Raw genomic sequence first — 17,551 nt, forward strand, 5'->3', positions numbered from 1 at the left:
ACCCTCAGTGGGGCAGTAGGAGAATGCTGGAATGGGAGTGAGCCACCCCAGTCTGCAGTCTGAGCACCGGTGCTGTGAGTTAACAGCAACACAGAGAAAAGAGTTTCTTAATGGTAGGAGCTCAAGCCAGAAGGCTTGGGTCCAAATCTCAGCTCTGCAATTTACTATCTGTGTGACGTTTACTATCTGTGCACGTGCATGCGCACTGTCTCTTTCTCAAAAATAAACATTTAAAATTTTAAAAAAAGAATGGTTTTGGAACCAGAGGCAATAACTTAAGAATTGGCACATTAGCTCCCAAACTGCTTCCTGTTACTTCAAGCCAACCACGGAAGCCGGTCCTGACCTCCAGAGTAATACCAGTACGTTTGTACTCTCCAACTAGGCAAAAACAGCCATCCCAGCCTCCCCATGCTTTCCTTTTCCAGCCTAACAGAGCCTCTGTGTTGATTTCTCCACGGTGGGCTCCTTAGGACAGGGAGTCTGGGAGACTCATTTCTGCGCCCCTCTGGAGTCAGCCTAACACCATGACCACACCAGGGGCTTTCTCAGAGTTGATGTGAATTGTCGGATTGTTCTAAATGTTCAGAAATTGGTCTTTGGGGGCGCCCGGGTGGCTCAGTCGGTTAAGCGTCTGACTTCAGCTCAGGTCATGATCTCGCAGCTTGTGAGTTCAAGCCCCGCGTTGCGCTCTGTGCTGACAGCTCGGAGCCTGGAGCCTGGAGCCTGCTTCGGATTCTGTGTCTCCCTCTCTCACTACCTCCTCACCCCCCAAAAATAAATAAAAACATTAAAAACAAAAAACAAAAAAAGAAATTGGTCTTTGTATTGAGCCCAAATCAGCCCGTCCTCAAAGCAAGTGGTTTACCCAATTCGGTAAACCACCTCACCCATCCCAGGCCTCAGTTTCCCTGGTCTGATTACAGTTCAGTCCCACAATCAAGGGAGTGGGTTGAGAGAAAAACACAGAAGGGACTGGTGGGACAATTTGCATGCCCTCTGCACCCTTCCCTCGCTCTTGGCCTAGCTTGTCTTTCCTCCTCAGACTCCTCAGTATTCTAGAGAGTCGGCCAGTAGACATCCTTTATAAGAGTCGTGGGCTGGGCCGCCTGGGTGGCTCAGTCGGTTAAGCATTCAACTCTTGATTTCAGCTGAGGCCATGATCTCATGGTTTCATGAGTTTGAGCCCCACATTGAGCTCTGGGCTGACAGCGTGGAACTTGCCTGGGATTCTGTCTCCCCCTCTCTCTCTGCCTCCCCCATTCACTCTGTCTCTGTCTCTCTCACAATAAACTTAAAAAAAAAAAAGAGTAGTGGGCTCTGAAGAGGGGTTAACCCTTGGCAAGGTACAGGGGTAGTCTTCTTGTACTGTTCGCAACAGAGCTGGCATAATGCAGGGGAGGGACGTAACCAAACAGGGTCGGGAGTCAGACTGCATGTCACTTCCTGTGTGACCTTGGCCCAAGTAACTTGGGCCTCGCTTACCCAACTGAAAATTAGAGTAAATAATGAACGCAAAGGATTGTTGCTATTCGTGACAAATAATCAATGCTCGGTATGTATTAGCTATTTCCGAGTGCTAGGTACTTGACACGGTGCTAAGTGTCATTTTACGACCCTGTCATTTAAACCTTTACACACCTTGTGACTGGATACATCACCCACCCCCACTTTTAGAGGTGAAGAAACTGAAAGTCAAGGGGCCACGCAGACAGAGGCAGTGCCAGGGTTTTTGAACCGAAGGCCAACTCCAGAATCTGGGCTCAGGGTGGTTCTGCCCCGCACAGGGCACTTGGGAAATCTGTGGGAACATTGTTGATTGTTGCCACGACTGGAGGCTCCACTGGCTTTTAGTGCGTGGAAGAGAGGGGTGCGTAGCATCTTGCAACATTCAAGTCAGTTTTATACGTGGAAGAAATGTCCGCGTCCCAAGTGATTCCTGAACGTTTTCCAAATATTCACATAGGTGAAAACAAACGTTCCAGAATTAACTATGTATACAACAATAACATGAAGGATTTTTTGCAGATTTTTACAATTCTTAACGTTTATTTACCTTTGAGAGACAGAATGTGAGCAGGCAAGGGGCAGAGAGAGAGAGGGAGACGCAGAATCCGAAGCAGGCTCCAGGCTCTGAGCTGTCAGCACAGAGCCCAACGCGGGGCTCGAACTCAGGAACCGCGAGATCATGACCTGAGCCGAAGTCGGACGCTTAACCAATCAAGTCACCCAGGTGCACTGATAACCTGAGCCATCAACGCACTGGCCTGAATCCGTGTGGATTTGTAACTTGCTTTCACAAAGTTTCTGCAGGAGTGAGCATCTCACTTCGTCCTTTGCGCCTTCCAGCTTATCTGAACTTGAGCATGAATCTATCGAAACACGGTATCTCATTGCAAGTTGTTTTTCTTTAACTCTCCTTCAGATTTACAATTACCACAGAACGTGTTGGTTATCTGTGAATAGTAGATACGAATCTATGTATCTATGAATACTATCCATGGTGGTAAAGAGGATATTACAAAATCTTTCTTATAGAAACAGAGGTGCGAGATCTAATAGGGTTGGGAAGCCCGCTGCATTGTGAATACACTTTCTAAAGATGGCTAGGATTTAATTAACCAAGTTTCCATTCAAATCAGGGATCATGCAAGATTGTGCCTTTGTTCATCTCTAGGCCACACCTCTGTTCTAAAACAAAACTGTGTCCCTTCGTTCAACAAACAGGCACTGCCAGAAAAAGAGCAGGTAGCAACTACCTCTAAGAGTGGTGTTATTATTCTCTTTTTATTTTATTTTATTTTTTTAACATTTATTTATTTTTGAGACAGTGAGAGACAGAGCATGAACAGGGGAGGGTCAGAGAGAGAGGGAGACACAGAATGGGAAGCAGGCTCCAGGCTCCGAGCTGTCAGCACAGAGCCCGACGCGGGGCTCGAACTCACGGACCGTGAGATCATGACCTGGGCCGAAGTCGGACGCTTAACCGACCGAGCCACCCAGGCGCCCCTCTCTTTTTATTTTAAAGAGTATTTATATATTTAAAAGTATTTTGAGAGGGAAACTTGCTTGAGGCTTTCACAGCTGGGGAAATATGGTATGCAAACCCCAGAGCTCCAATTCTGCCCCATGATTCCAAGAGACGCAGGGTCGATAGGAGCAGCATATATGAAAATAAAGAAGCCACCATTCCGACCTCAGAGGCTCTCCCCATCCAGGGGGAAGCCAGCCAGGCTTGCAAAACATCTCCCAAATGTGTGAAAAAGGCTATACTAAAGGTGCAAAGCATACAGGGAATTCTGGGTGGGGAAGTCACCAGCCTCGCCTGGGAGAATTCCAGAAAGAGAATATCTCATCTGGCTTTTGAAAAGTGAATAGATCACCAGGTAGAGAAGAAGAAAGAAGCCATTCTAAGCCCCCGAGTCCTGCTCGGAGGATTTGATTCTCTCTTTGCTCTACCAGTCTCCATTCTTTCTGGGAAGCCACATCTTACAACACTCCTTGCTACTTCCAGTCATTTCCTTTAAATGGGGAGACCTATGTTTACTTACGTTAGCCCTCTTCCTCCATCCTGGTCCCTGCAGACGGTTTTGTCATGGATAGATTGCCATGCTCAACAAATTTACCCTTAATATAAGCATAATGCCCAAACCCCCTGTGTTAAATCCAAAGTTGACATCACACTCAATGGTGGAATATTAAACGCTTTGTCCTAAGATCAGAAACAAAGAAAGGATGTCTTCTGTCGATGTCATTCTACTCAACATTTTACTGGAGTCCTAATCAAAGCAATAAGGAAAGAAATAGAAGTAAAAGGCATACAGACTGGAAAGGAAGAAATAAACCATCTTTCCTCACAGATAACATGATTGCTTCTGGAAAAAATAATAAAGAACTCCACAAAACCATTACTAGAATTAATAAGTGAATTTAGCAAGTCACACAATACATGGTTAATATTTTAGTTCAATTACATTCCTACAAAGTAGGAGTGATTAATTGGAAAATGAAATTTAGAAACAGTTCTGTTTTGGAGTACCTGGGTGGCTCAGTCGGTTAAGCGTCCGACTTCAGCTCAGGTGATGATCTCGTGGTTCGTGGGTTTGAACCCCGCATCGGACTCTGTGCTGACAGCTCAGAGCCTGGAGTCTGCTTCGGATTTGGTGTCTTCTTCTCTCTCTACCTCTCCTCCTGCTCGTGCTCTGTCTCTCTCTGTCTCTCAAAAATAAATAAATGTTAAAAAAAAAAACAGTTCTGTTTACAGAATTTAAAAATGTAATAAGGAAAATCTAACAAAAGATGGAAACGTTCTTCATTCTAAAATTATAAAACACTGCTGACAGAAACTTAAAAAGAAATAAATATCACACTTTTGGATTGGTGCTCAATACTGTTAAGAGGTCAACTTTACCCAATATAATCTGTAGCGTCATTAAAATCCCAATTATAATTCAAGCTACATTTATGGTAGAAAATGAGTTTGTTCTTAAAAATCTACATGAAAAAGCAAAAGATCTAGAAGGGTCAAAACAAAGTTGGGGAACTCATACATCCTACCTGATTTTAAGACTAACCATAAAGCTATAGTAATCAGACTTAATCAAATACAAACTTAATCAAACCTCACTGTTCCAATTATCTATCACTGTGTAACAAAGCATCCCGAAATAGTGGCTTAAAACAGTAACAATCATTTACTTTGGTCATGAAGCTGGGGATTGACTGGGCTCTGAGTAAAGATGGAGTCAGTTGATGGCCGGGGCTGGATCATATTCAAGCCTTTGTCACTCACGTGTTTGGGGTGCAGACCAGGACCGCTCAACAGCGGGGGCTCTTCTTCCTATGGGTCTTTCTACTCATGGGCCTCACGGGGGGGGGGGGGGGGGGGGGGGGGGCGGGACTTCCTGAGGAGTAGCTGAAGATTCCTACAGTGAGGGTCCCGGGAATCAGGTGACAGCGGCATGGATTTAACAATGTAGACTCGGAAGTTACCCTGAGTTACTTTCTCCGCTTTCTGTCTGTTGGAAGCCAGTCCCCAAAGCCACCCCATATCCACAGGAAGAGGAATTAGATTCCATACCCTCATGGCAAGGAATGTCAAAAAAAAAAGTTGCAAGAAAAAAAAAATTGCAGACATGTTTTAAAGCCACCACATGGGGGCGCCTGGGTGGCTCAGTCGGTTGAGCGTCCGACTTCGGCTCAGGTCATGATCTCTGAGTCGGTGAGTTCGAGCCCCGCGTCGGGCTGTGTGCTGACAGCTCAGAGCCCAGAGCCTGTTTCAGATTCTGTGTCTCCCTCTCTCTGACCCTCCCCCGTTCATGCTCTGTCTCTCTCTGTCTCAAAAATAAACGTTAAAAAAAAATTTTTTTTTAATAAAAAATAAAAAAAATAAATAAATAAATAAAGCCACCGCACGAACCAAACAAGTGAAGAACCTGACATAAAACTCACTTTGGGCCTAAAGAAAAGCATGGTAGAAACAAGAAAGCTTCTGATTAAATGGGAAATGCCACCTAAGACTCAGAACTTTCCTGAGACTTCTGTGGGATTAATCAGCAATGGCAAGTGGGTAAAGCAGACTGGGGGTGGGGGGGACTTTTCCCCACCTCATACAAAGTGCTGACCTTACTCACCTAGGGGAGGTCCCCAAAATTTCACGTGCCTTCTTTCACATCTAATCCTTTTATTTATTAAGTTTGTTTATTTTTAGAGAGGTGGGTAGGGGCAGAGAAAGGCGGAGGGAGACAGAGAGAATCCCAAGCGGGCTCCACACAGTGCAGAGCCCAACGCGTAGCTCGAACCCACAAACCATGAGATCATGACCTGAGCCGAAATCAAGAGTCAGAGGCTTAACTGACTGAGCCACCCAGGCAACCCACTTCCGGGCCTTTTAAACATGCTGTTCCCACTGATTGGTATGCCCTTCCTCCTTCCTCTATCTCCTAGTCCTTCTTAGGTTTAGTGTAGCATTTGCCCCTCCGGGAAGCCCTCGTTAACCCCCAAGCCTGGGTCAAGGCCCCTTCCGTGGGGTCCCATAATTCCCTGTACTTCGCCCTTTCTCAAGGCCCATTAGTGTCTTGCTGCCTGTTTGGTTATTGGTCCCTTTACTGCAGTTGAAGCTCCCTGAGGGCACAAGGCACGATTTTGTACACCTTCGTATTCACAGCACCCCTGGTAAGGTAGACTACCGACTTTCAGGGAGGGTGTGGCAAATTTCTGAGCTACAACAGGACTCAAAGCCACACAAGGAGGCGGCTGCGGGATCTCTTGCTTTATCCCAAGGTACGGTTCATCACCTCCCTGCACAGGCAAACTAGAAGTGGGCAGAGCAGATCTAACAGCACGATTAGCCAGTCCCTTGGTGTGAACAGCCAACACTACGATCTGCTCAACCGTGGCCTCCCCTCCAGCCTCCCCAAATCAGCCAACTCCCCTTCGCAGCTCCTCTCCGAGAGCAGATCGACCTGCTTCCCACTAAAACCACAGACGCGATAATAGGAGGGAAAAAAAAAAGGGTCGAGGTGGGGGGGGGGGGGCACAATTGGTGGCAAGGACACGAGCATAGATTAATGATGCTGACCTGGTCCTGGCCGCCCCGGCCCGGGCTGGGGAAAGTTCATAGTTGATACCCATTAAAGGGCTTAATGAAATAATTATAATTCGCACCCCAGAGCATCAAAGAAATCAATACGGGGGAACTCTGGAGCACTCTGGGGGTGGCACCTCCCTGGCTTCGCAGTTCAGCGCAGCAGGCAGAGCTGGTGGAAGTAAATGCAGTCCACATGGAAGCTGCATTAAAAGAGGGCAGTAATAGATTAAAAGCTGCCGGGATCCTGGCGACAGTCGTCGATATCCTTTATTCCCTACCTCGCTCCAATTCTGCCCCCTCCAGGCACTATTAGCCCAAATCAATGGGCTGTCAATTGACATCACCAGCTCCAGCATTAATGCGAGCTCACAAAAGCAGCCCGGCCCTATATTATCACTTCTCTCGCTTCCAAATTACCACATAATGCAGGCCACCGGCAGCCTGTGACATGTTAACACTACACACGATTTGTGCGGATTGGACTAAACGTTTCACGGCTAAAGATTTCATCAGAGACTTGATGACAGAAATAAACTGCTGCCCACGGGGGAAATCGCTGGCAAGAATAGAATTAGGCATTGTTTGGGAATCCGCAGGGATGATGGGCTGGTAAAGGGATTCGAACCCACGACCTGTGAGATCATGACCTGAGCTGAAGTTCGGAGGCTTAACCGATGAACCATCCGGGCACCCCTAAATATATCTTAAAGATCTTCTGGATACCAGTCCTTTATTAGATATATGGTTTGCAAATACGGTCTCCAATTCTGTGGGCTTTTTTCACTTCCTTGATGGTATCCTTTACGCAAGTTAATTTTCAGGAAGTCTTTTTGTAGCTTGCGCTTTTGGGGTCGTATCTAAGAAAACCTTGCCTAACCCAAGTCAAGATTTGGAGCTCTGGGGCTGGCTGCATCCTTTGAATGCCCTGATCTGAGGCCCAGCTCCTTAGAATAGGCCCTATTCCCTCCAAGTTGTGCTGTCTGTCCTCTCATATGGCAAAGACTAGTTGTGCCTCCTCTGCTCACCCAGCCCACCCCCACCTACTGCCCCAACTGCAGGGCAACCTAGAGACATCAGGGGGTCCATCAGGCCAAAGGTTCCGACAGTCCCGTTGCTGCCAACTTTCATTTGGCTAGACCTATTCCAGGCTTGACTGATCATTTCCTCTTCTCACCAACTCTAATCCTGGCTCCCAAATTCTGCAAGGAGCCGATCTGTCAGGGGCCTGAGCTCAGCCAGCCAGCCAGCCAGCCACTCACCACTCCAAGACCCATGACCGTGACCACACCCTCAGAAAGCTCAAAGGGAGTACATTCTACCACCAACCCATTGGGTGCCTGTTCTACTCCTTTTTCTTTCACTTGTGCCAAACACTAGAAATATAGGAGTGTGTGAATACTCTTGCATTCTTGGGTTTGAGTCTGGGGGTAGGTGGGAATTCAAGCATTTCATACAAATAGGATTCTCAGGAGGAGTTCAAAATAACACAGAGGCTTAAACTAGGGACAGTGTATCCACTAAGACTACTCTAACTACAGAGATTTAACCCTTTTTCTCCTCCATGGTTTTTTTTTGTTTTGTTTTGTTTTTGAGAGAGAAAGTGGGGGAAGGGCAGAGAGGCAGAGAATCCCAAGCTGGTTCTGCCAGCACTGAGCCTGATGCGGGGCCCGATCTCAAGAACTTGAGATCCTGACCTGAGCAGAAATCAAAGAATCAAACACTTTCCCGATGGAGCCACCCAGGCACCCCTCCCTCCCAAGTTTCAAAGTTCTAGATCTAACCACCACCTCCAAACCCCAAGTACTCGGAGACCTCTACTCAAAGCTATAACCCCAACCAGGAAATACTTTACCTAGAACACGAATGTGAATACACGGGGCTTTCTTCCTCAGCACTTGCTATGCTTCGGGTTAGGCAAGACCTGTACTTTCTTCACCTACCCTTTGCAGTTGCTTTCTAAATAGCTACTGCCATCTAGTGGGCAAAGAGGCCCTTACACCCATATGCAGACCCCACCCCGCCAATGAAAATTCTGAACTTTTTTCCTACTTATGTTCCACCATCACTCCACGCTACCTTACCAGAATCCAAAAGGCTGTTTTTCCTATGAAAGTAGAGGACCTGGAAAATTACATGTACTCCATAAATATTGTTTGAGCAAAGGATTGTTTGCAAGTATTACCACGCTATTTTGTACTATGTTTTAAGTATATAAATATTAATGCTGTTGAAAGTAAATGTCTTGCTGTGGCTTTACAGATAAAAACTACGCCCTCAGTAGTTTAACAATTACTGTTGACTAAAAACTTCAGCTATTGCCAAATACATTTAGCTGAAACCGACACTAACTCTTAAAAAGGTGGAGATGGGAGGAACAGTGCATTTTTTGCTCCCTCTCCCCAGTCCAGTGGGATCCTGTGCAAAATTTAGGAACCAGCCATCAAGCACCATGATGTTACCGCTTATAACCACAACCCCAAATCACCATTAGTAAAATTGCCTTTGCCACCCTATATAGATTTACGAGTGCACAGCTGACCATCCACCCATCCTTCCCCTAGGAGGTTGTTTAAAAAAAGTAGGAAAAGTGGAAGCTACCTGTTAACTCTAAACTGAATGTAAGTGGTAAACACTACCGTTCCTTCCTTAGGGCCACCTTCTCTCCATCTTCTAAGCATTCTTCTTGCCAGAGTTTTCCTGCAAGCATGCCATTTTATACTTTGTTACTTTGGAGTTACCAATTTATCTTCAGTCACTCTCGCCTGCTATCCTATAGACACATAAGGCTGAAACACATTTTTACCAGCTTTTGTATCTATACCCACAAACCAGGTTTCTCGCACAGCAGGAACCTAATTAATCACAAAAACAAAAGTTGATTTGAATCACTGTGCTTCTCAAACGCCCAGACTGCTGACTGCCACTTGCGAAAGACGAATCTCCAACTGAATACCCAAAGCATTGGGGGGGGGGGGGGGGGGGGGGACGACGCTGACCATGAACTCAAATAAAGGCTCAGATGAGGGCGCCTGGGTGCTCAGTCGGTTGAGCGTCTGACTTCGTCTCAGGTCACGATCTCAGTCTGTGGGTTCAGGCCCTGTGTCAGGCTCTGTACTGACAGCTCAGAGCTTGGAGCCTGGAGCCTGCTTCAGATTCTGTCACCCTCTCTCTGCCCCTCCCCCGCTCATGCTGTGTCTCTGTCAAAAATAAAAAGAATGTTTTCAAAAAATGCTCAGATGAATATTGGGACCAAGTTATTAAGTACACAATTGCATGTGTTTTGAGGACCAAGATTATGAAACTCCTTTAAGAAAATATTCTTTCCAGTATGAATCCCAGATGCTCTCTGTTGAAAGGAGCCAGTTTCAGAACTCACCATGGTAATGGAGCAAAAAATACAGGTTTTGGAATAAAGCCGATCATTATTTGAATATTTCGATCTGCTCTCCTACCGTGCAACTTGAAATCAATGCAACTCAATCTGTGTCAACTGTAAACACCACCTTATGCAGATTAATTTTAATTCTAGCAGAGTTAATTTCCACCTTCTTGACAAAGCCCCGTTATTTGCCCTAGCACAGGTATGGCTTCTCCCATTTGCATAAAGGGACTGCCACCACTTTTCAATCTGTTTGTTCCACTGATTATACTACTGTTCCTTTTTGAGATCTCACGTCAGAGTTTTGTTCCAGTTCATAAAGAATGCAGTAACAAAAAGGGACTGGAACAAGTCCGATTAAGAAACCGAATTATATAAATACTCCACCCTGGGCCTTTCCCAAGGATCACGCATTGCTTTCAAATTTTGGATAAGCTAAGGGAAAATAAATATAAATCACATATGGTACCCCAAGTCTCCTGTAGACTCCAAGCACTACATGGGCATGGCCATAAATCACTATGCAGTGAAGTCCATGTAGTAATAACCTCATTTAGAGAAAAACTGAAGACTGCCAAACATCTTCACTATACTCACTGAACTAAACGAAGATCATTCTGCAATTACCACTGAAATCCTAATATTAACTGTCATAACAGGGGTCACCCAGGAACCAACAATTCTATAAAGGCAGGGAAAGATGCCAAGCAGATCTTAAAGTTGGACTGTTCCACTGGGAGCATTAAGACCTCGCCAACACACAGGTTTCTCCTAACCTGACCACCAGATGGCAGGTATGTCACCAGGCACTGTGGGGAACAATCCCCTTACCTGTTTCCTTACTTGAGGGTTCTCAGGACAGAGCTATCTATACATTGCACACAAGGACATTTTGGAAATTCCTGGCAGCACTTTTTGGGTAGCCCAACACCTTGGCTAACATTCCTCAAGAACCAAGGCCACGAATGTACAGCTTTGCTCCAAAACCAGGATCACATAAAGGCAATCCAGTTAAGTGGATTTAAGTGGAAATGTAGCAATGTTTGTTCAGCTAAGTCCCTGAAGGTTAATCGGTGTTTAGATATTAAAGTCAGAATTAGATGCTCATGGTTTGATTCTATGGGTAAATAAACCCTACCCTCCTCAAACTCCACTGCCACACCCCCCTTCAAGTTCCCACCCAGCCAAGTTGAGAAAAAGGAACAGAACTGTTATCAAACGTGCTGGTGCAGGGCTTTACAGTTCCACGTGGGTCAGTTTCACATGCTTAATGCTACTTCCGCGGACTATTTCACTGTTCAGACTGACCATCCAAGCACAAAAACCCCTTCTGATATTTTTAATACTTCCTTCCCATCAACAGTTCTCCCAACACTGAAAAATCTGCAAATTCAAAGTTCACTTTACTATTAAATCTCAAACCCCAAATACAACATTAACATGAATTCATTAACCCGAGGCTTCTTTTGAAAGACAGAACTGCCCAAATACTATTTTGTGTGATTTGCAGTTAGCCAAATATCCATCCAGCCCCAAACCAAAAATGCCTGCTGCCCTTGTATAGACTCAAGACAATCATATGGTGCCAATTTTAAATACAGTTTTATTTAAGACATTGCATTTTCCACTTAACAATACAGTGCTTATAAAGTGCAATGTTGTATTTCCTTTCCTTGTGCACATATTCCATATTCAAGTATCAAGAATGCCCAGTTTTATTAACTATAGCAGCTCAACTTCACTGCCATGGAATTTGCTACAAATTTGGGTCCTTCAAATGTTTTGTGTGGAACAATGCTAGACCTATGCTCAGGTTGGCTTAATCAACCTCTTCAATGGTGGGCCCAGAGGAGGCACCACCAGAGGGGGGAGCTCCACCACCAGGGAAGCCTCCAGGCATTCCTCCAGGCATGCCTCCTGCACTCTGGTACAGCTTCGTAATGATGGGATTGCAGACCTTCTCCAGCTCTTTCTGCTGATGCTCGAATTCTTCTTTTTCTGCAGTCTGAAGAAGAAAAAACAATTCTTTACTATAGGTTCCTCAAAGGAGGAAACTTCCTATCAAGTCAACCTGATGTTCCTAAAATGCAAAGACCTACCATCACATAGGAGTCTTTATTACCAATGTACTCTTGGGTCACTCAGACATCCAAGGAAGGAATCTAAGTTGCCAACACCTGAAGTTCTGGTGGAAACCGCGAATGTATGGACCATTCATCACTGTGACCGATTTGTATCGTAAAATCCCATCTAATCTTGCTGAAACCCCATACCCTCCCCACTCCCAATTTATTAGAAATAACAAACCTGGTTCTTATCCAGCCAGTTGATGATCTCATTACACTTGTCCAGAATCTTCTGTTTGTCCTCATCGTTGATTTTACCCTGAAGCTTTTCATCTTCGACAGTTGCTTTCATATTGAATGCGTAAGATTCAAGGGAATTCTTGGAGGACACCTTGTCTCGCTGCTTCTCATCTTCAGCTTTGTACTTCTCAGCTTCCTGGACCATGCGCTCAATGTCTTCCTTGCTCAAGCGACCTGTGGAAGTTAACTGGTCTTTTAGACAGAACTTTTGACATTGAACCTTCAGTTATCCTCCCAACCTTAACCGTTAATGCTCCAAATCCATTAGAAGCAAGCCCTTGGGTTCAATGCCCTTGGACAGATTTTATAAGATCTACGGTCCCTATGACCCCAGACCCGATCTTTTAAGACAAAGGAAAAAGTGCCAAAGTTGTGCCTACCTTTGTCGTTTGTGATGGTGATCTTATTCTCTTTTCCTGTGCTCTTATCCACAGCAGAGACATTGAGAATGCCATTAGCATCAATATCAAAGGTGACCTCGATCTGAGGAACGCCACGGGGGGCAGGAGGTATGCCTGTGAGTTCAAACTTGCCCAGAAGGTTGTTATCCTTGGTCATGGCACGCTCACCTTCATAAACCTTGGTAGGAAATGAGAATTACTAAGGAGTTGCAAGCATCACAGTGTACCAGTTTACAGACGTTCAGGTCAACCAGGAAAGACCTCGCTCAGACATCCAAGGAAGGAATTGGCCAACACAAGACTTCTGGTGGAAACTACGAATGGTTTTGGAATCGATCATCATAGCAGGACAAGTCTTCCCAAAATCTCATAGGACCTGAAGCATAACTGAATCGGTACCAATACAGTAAAACATACCTGAATGAGCACACCAGGCTGGTTGTCAGAGTAGGTAGTGAAGGTTTGGGTCTGTTTGGTAGGAATGGTAGTATTGCGCTTGATGAGAACAGTCATGACTCCGCCAGCGGTTTCAATGCCGAGAGAAAGGGGAGTGACATCCAACAGCAGCAAATCTTGAACATTTTCAGATTTGTCTCCAGAAAGGATGGCTGCCTGCACAGCTAAAACAAAAACGTTTAGTTAAAAAAAAATAAAATAAAACCAACCTCGTTACCTAGCAAACGTCTATCGCTCAGACATCCAAGGAAGTTAGACCATCATCAGCTTAAGCTTTTGGTGGAAACTACGAATGTTTTAAGAATCACTCATCATAGCGAGTCAGCGTGGGGCTTTCAAGACCACCTGTTAGAACCATTTAATTCGAATAGTGGGATTATTACCTGCACCGTAAGCGACAGCCTCATCAGGGTTGATGCTCTTATTCAGTTCCTTCCCATTGAAAAAGTCTTGTAGAAGTTTCTGAATCTTGGGGATACGCGTAGAGCCACCCACCAAGACAATATCGTGGATCTGAGACTTGTCTAGCTTGGCATCCCGAAGGGCTTTCTCTACAGGGTCCAGCGTGCCACGGAACAGGTCAGCGTTTAATTCTTCAAACCGGGCACGAGTAATAGAGGTATAGAAGTCGATTCCTTCATATAGAGAATCAATCTCAATACTGGCCTGGGTGCTGGAAGAAAGCGTACGCTTGGCGCGCTCGCAAGCGGTACGGAGGCGACGGACCGCCCTCTTGTTCTCACTGATGTCCTTCTTGTGTTTGCGCTTGAACTCCGCGATAAAATGGTTTACCATTCGGTTGTCAAAGTCTTCTCCACCTAAGTGGGTGTCTCCAGCAGTAGATTTGACCTCAAAGATCCCGTCTTCGATAGTGAGGATTGACACATCAAAAGTGCCACCTCCCAAGTCAAAGATCAGCACATTCCTCTCGGCTCCAACCTGCAATTAGAATACAAGGTGATTACTCATCCAAATCTCCAATGGCTCAAGTCAGTCGTTAAACGAATCCCAGCTCCACAAAGGAGACATACCTTTTTGTCTAAGCCGTAAGCGATAGCAGCAGCTGTTGGCTCATTGATGATTCGAAGTACATTAAGACCGGCAATAGTTCCAGCATCTTTGGTAGCCTGACGCTGAGAATCGTTAAAATAGGCAGGTACTGTGACTACAGCATTAGTAACAGTCTAGAAATATAGAAAAAACAAAACCATGTTAGAGATCAGTTCATAAATCCGGCAATACTCCCATCTCCGTCTACTTCTGCGTGTACTGAAGATAGCAATCACATGCTTTCTAAAGATAAGGCAGTCAGATTACTAATGTGTATCCTTCAAGCAAAACCCCATGCATGAATTCATCAGGGAATCTAGTGCATAATGCTGCAACTTCCAGCCACGTGGTCTCTAGGATTAGCAGGCTACTCACCTTCCCAAGGTAAGCCTCTGCGATTTCTTTCATCTTTGTCAAAACCATAGAAGATACTTCCTCTGGATAGAAACTTTTGGTCTCTCCCTTGTATTCTACTTGGACCTTGGGCCTGCCGGCATCATTCACCACCATGAAGGGCCAATGCTTCATATCAGATTGGACAACAGCGTCGTCGAATCTACGTCCAATCAGGCGTTTGGCATCTAAAGAAGTTTATCAGGTCAAGAGTTACATTGCATCTACCAAGTAAGAACCCTAATACACCATTACTGAAATGTGAAGATCAGAGACCTAGCAACCAAACGCCAGATTAGTCAAATGGACTCAAGTTCTCTCTGGCAGAATTGCTCAGATTTCCTAATCTGATACCCTATTTTTAGCATTTAAGAGTACAAAATAACCAGGTAAATTCTTAAAAAGGCTTTTCCTATTTTCAAAACTTCCATGGCTACCTCACATTGATAAACTTTGAACTTTCTCATTCAGTCTACACCACTTAAAACTCAAGGCATGTTGCTCACAATTAACAGCTTACCAAAAACTGTGTTGGTGGGGTTCATTGCAACTTGATTCTTTGCAGCATCACCGATCAATCGTTCGGTGTCAGTAAAGGCGACATAACTTGGGGTGGTTCGGTTTCCCTGATCGTTGGCAATTATTTCCACTTTCCCGTGCTGGAAAACACCCACACAGGAGTAGGTGGTGCCAAGATCAATGCCAACTGCAGGTCCCTTAGACATAGTTGCTGGAAGAAAAAAAAACCCAGGGTTTGCTAAAAAACACCAACACTTGGAAACGCTTCCTGCTCCTCAAGCTATCAGGTATGGACACTTTGGTAAGAAAATTACACTCAGCACCTCCCCCCAAGAAACACTGCCCTTGTCGGAGGAAACCACGCGGAAGGGCCAGAGCGAAAAATGCTGCAAACGGGGTGTTACCGCGCCAACCGCGGGCGAGTCCGGCCCTGAACCAAGCACCTGCCCGGAGGGTCTGCGACAGGAGCACGTGGCCTCGACTCACAGCGCACCCTTCTCCAACCCCACCCCCCACCCCGTGCTCCGGAGCCAACACAATACGGCCTGCGTGGCGTGCTCAGAAGCCCCCTCCCCCCCACGTTGGGCCCGTGCCAAAAGCGGCTTCCTCTTTTTGAGAGCCTAGGGAAGGGTCCGCTCCAGGGGGCCGGCTGGACTTCCCGTGCCCCGCAAACGGATGCGGCCCACGCCCAGGCCTCCCCGCGGGCACCGCCCTGACCCCGCGGCGACCATCACGGCCTGCAGCCCACGTCCCGCTTGCCCGCAAGGCCAGGTCCGCCGCCACCCCGTAAGGAGCGCGCCCCAGGCGGGCAGGGGCCTGGGGGGCCCCCCACCTACAAGAAAATGATCAGAAGCGTCTGGGCCTCTGCAATCCCGACCAACCCGGTGGTAGGTTGCACGTTTCTTAGAAACTCCCAAAAGCTCAGAAGACAGGCGTTACCTTCAGGATGGGCCCGGCCCCGCTTGCCAAAGAAACAGCTACCTGGAGAGCTAACGCCGCGTTGAATGAGGCCGGTTTCCGCCCGCCACCCTGTCTCTTATACCCTGCCTCAGAACCTTCCAGAAGGGGCCCACCCCTGCCGGCTGCCCATCATGACTTCCTCGACCAATGGGCACGCGGCCATCTCTGTGAGCCCCAATGACTAAGCCGGCTCTACCCTCGGGCCTCGCCCACTCCCGCCCCCATCCCACCCCACCTCGCGATGACGCACTCACCGCAGCGTTCTGGAACTTTCATTCTCGCCCCCGCTCTCCGAACGGCCCCGGGGAAAGGGAGGGTGGAGCCGTGAGAGCCCGCGCGCGGGAGTCCTCAGTCACCCCAGGCGCGGGGGGCCGGGCCGGTGGGGAGGGGGGGGGGTGCATCCGCTTCTGCGCATGCGCTCCCCGTCAGCGCGGGCGGGAGCGGACGGAAGGAGGTGGAGGAAGAGGGGCGGGCAATTTTGGAACCAGCCAATGACAGCGGCACTAGCCGCAATCTGGATCGACGCGCAACCGGGGGAGGACGGGCGCAGGGCCTGAAGGGAGGGGTCCGGCCCCGGCAGCCCGGGAGCGAAGACGGAAGTGGAGCGAGGACAAAATGGCCGCGAAGGTTGTTGCGCCCCTCCCCCCCTCCGTCCTCGTTCTGTCTTCCCTACCCCCCACTTCGGCGTTGTAGAGGCTCGTTTAGGCCCTCCCGGATTCCACGTTCCTATGTTTCGTATCTAGGGTGCCTTTGGGCTAAGTCGGCCTTCTAGGAACCGGGAGGAATGTTCCCACCCCTGAGCGCTACTAGGGTGTCTTGCCCAGGGACGCACAGATCTGTGGCTGGAGGGAGCCGCCTGGCCCCACTCGGGTGTAGGAAGAGACAGGTTAGCCAGGCCAAGCCTCCAGAACCCTCAGTCACCGTGGCACCTGGAGGCCGGCAGCCCTCGAGGCCGAGGTTGGAGGGGCTCCGGCTTTTCAGAACCTTTAAGGCCGGATGCTGTGCCTGGACCCTCGACAAAATAGGTGGCCAAAGCCGCTTCCCTGACCCCAGACAACTCCGCCACTCCCCACCTCCCGCCAAGAACAGGTTTGGCGTCTCGGCTCTGCCTCTGCATTTGCCCAAGTCCCGCACCTTGCAGTTATTTGTGAAAAAGAAAAACTTAGCCAGGTTTTTCCGTGGAGGAGAATCAGGCATTAGGAACCTGGGTTCCGGTAGCCCCGTGTCCTTGATTTAGACTCTCGGAGCTGCTTTTATTTTCAGTAACATGATGTAATGTCTTTCCTGCCTTGACTTATAAAAAACGAAGCGACAGATCGTTCAGAGGCATCTTGAAAACATTACTAATCGAGTCCACGAAACAGTACTACTTAGAATTAAATTGTGGTGCATGGTGGCAGGTATTTAGGCCTTGTCATTCTAAGAGCCTTTCTCAGTA

General features: G+C 47.2%; 1 protein-coding gene and 2 non-coding genes across 3 annotated transcripts; all 3 read right to left on the bottom strand.

Moving 5' to 3' along the window:
• Positions 1-11,551: 11,551 nt before the first annotated feature.
• On the bottom strand, positions 11,552-16,199 carry HSPA8 (heat shock protein family A (Hsp70) member 8). Its single transcript, XM_042958335.1, has 9 exons — positions 16,093-16,199; positions 15,155-15,364; positions 14,617-14,822; positions 14,223-14,375; positions 13,575-14,130; positions 13,153-13,355; positions 12,715-12,913; positions 12,276-12,508; positions 11,552-11,973 (listed from the first exon to the last, which is right to left on the bottom strand). Exons 2-9 carry the CDS (start codon positions 15,357-15,359, stop codon positions 11,788-11,790), a joined length of 1,941 nt encoding a protein of 646 aa, XP_042814269.1. The 5' UTR covers positions 15,360-15,364; positions 16,093-16,199; the 3' UTR covers positions 11,552-11,787.
• LOC122231651 lies at positions 12,998-13,083 on the bottom strand. The gene has a single exon (XR_006208897.1). It is a non-coding gene; the product is annotated as a small nucleolar RNA SNORD14 (small nucleolar RNA).
• LOC122231650 lies at positions 13,423-13,511 on the bottom strand. The gene has a single exon (XR_006208896.1). It is a non-coding gene; the product is annotated as a small nucleolar RNA SNORD14 (small nucleolar RNA).
• Positions 16,200-17,551: the final 1,352 nt, after the last annotated feature.

Source organism: Panthera tigris, chromosome D1 (assembly GCF_018350195.1).
Source record: "Panthera tigris isolate Pti1 chromosome D1, P.tigris_Pti1_mat1.1, whole genome shotgun sequence".
Lineage (NCBI taxonomy): Eukaryota > Metazoa > Chordata > Mammalia > Carnivora > Felidae > Panthera > Panthera tigris.